Genomic DNA, 1,355 nt, shown 5'->3' on the forward strand with positions numbered 1-1,355 from the left:
GGCCACAGTGCCCTGGGGTGACCTCCTGAGGAGTCTGGGAAGGAGAAGGCAAGACTCTGCCATCCAGGCTACCTCCTAGACACCGGAATCAGTAGCTGGCCAACCCCTACTGCCAACATGCACATCATCTTGGCCTCCAACCCAAGGCCTCCCATCCTGGACCACTCATTCTCGTCACTCACCAGCCACCTCCACAATGTCCCCGGGGACAATGTCACGAGCCTTGATCCTTTGCACTGACTTTCGGTCAGCCCGGTAGACTTTTCCCATCTCGGGTTCATATTCCTTCAGAGCTTCGATGGCATTCTCTGCATTACGCTCCTGGTGGGACAGGGTGGAAGAGAGGCGGGTCATCAGAGGGATAAAGATTGTGGAAGGGGAGGAGACTGGCAGGGGAGGACTAGGGGGTGGAGAGAGTGTAGAGATGGCAGGGCAGGGGCCAGAGTCCTGGGGGCAATAGGGGTGTCACAGAGGAAGGAGGAGGTTGTGCAGTCCTGGCTCCTGGCACAGGGAAGTAGACAAACCCCACAGTAAGGGTCGGTGTGTGTGTGTGTGTGTGTGTGTGTGTGTGTGTTGAAGAACCTGTTACTTACAACTAAAAACAGTTAAGAGGGTTTTAGGGAGAGAAGAAAAGAGAATCAAAGAAAATCAAAAAGCAGGGGACAGGAAAAGCAGAGGGCGGCAGCGTAAGAGAAGGAAGACAGTCACACTGGCATTTGCTGAACTCCGCCCACGTGCTCGGCACAGGGCCAGGCACTTTTACACTCACAGTCTTGCTATATTTCACCACAACTCTGAGGGCAGAATTGTTAGCCCCGTTTTATGAATGATGAGACTGAGGCTCAGAAAGATAAAGGAACTTGCCCAGGATTATACAGCAAGTGACAGTGGGAACACCAATCTTCTACCTCTTTACAACACTCTGTCCCATTTCCAAACTGAGCCATAGGACAACAGAACGAGGCAAGCCCAGGGGAAGTTATGGGTGTGTGTGTGGGGGGGGAGGGGTTGGCCTCATGGTCAGTGTCAGGATGTGAAGGAGTGAGGCGGGGTCAAAACTAACCTGCCAAACCCCCACGATGGCATTGGCAACGAGGATCAAGAGGATGACAAAGGGTTCAACAAAGGCAGTGACAGTCTCTTCACCTTCCTCAAACCAGGCCAGCACCTGGGAAGCAGGGCAAGAGAGAATAATAGGTAATAGAGCCCCTCAAACAAGTAAAGAAAGCAAACGGAGGTGGGAACATGTTCAGGAGCAAACGGGGCAGGGCGTCACAGGGGTACTGCAGGCGCATGTCGGATTGGAGGGTCTAACACTCCAAGGCGCATTCTCACACAAGCACTGCCACTAACAT

General features: G+C 53.1%; 1 protein-coding gene across 1 annotated transcript in view; it reads right to left on the reverse strand.

Moving 5' to 3' along the window:
• Positions 1-1,355, reverse strand: part of ATP2A1 (ATPase sarcoplasmic/endoplasmic reticulum Ca2+ transporting 1) — a 16,336-nt gene that overhangs the window by 11,941 nt on the left and 3,040 nt on the right. Inside the window, exons 4-5 of the mRNA XM_006914054.3 lie at positions 1,064-1,168; positions 183-321 (exon numbers count right to left, since the gene is read on the reverse strand). Of these exons, the coding sequence (XP_006914116.1) occupies positions 183-321; positions 1,064-1,168 (244 nt within the window). The remainder of the gene's footprint in view (positions 1-182; positions 322-1,063; positions 1,169-1,355) is intronic.

Source organism: Pteropus alecto, unplaced genomic scaffold (assembly GCF_000325575.1).
Source record: "Pteropus alecto unplaced genomic scaffold, ASM32557v1 scaffold44, whole genome shotgun sequence".
Classification (NCBI taxonomy): Eukaryota; Metazoa; Chordata; class Mammalia; order Chiroptera; family Pteropodidae; genus Pteropus; species Pteropus alecto.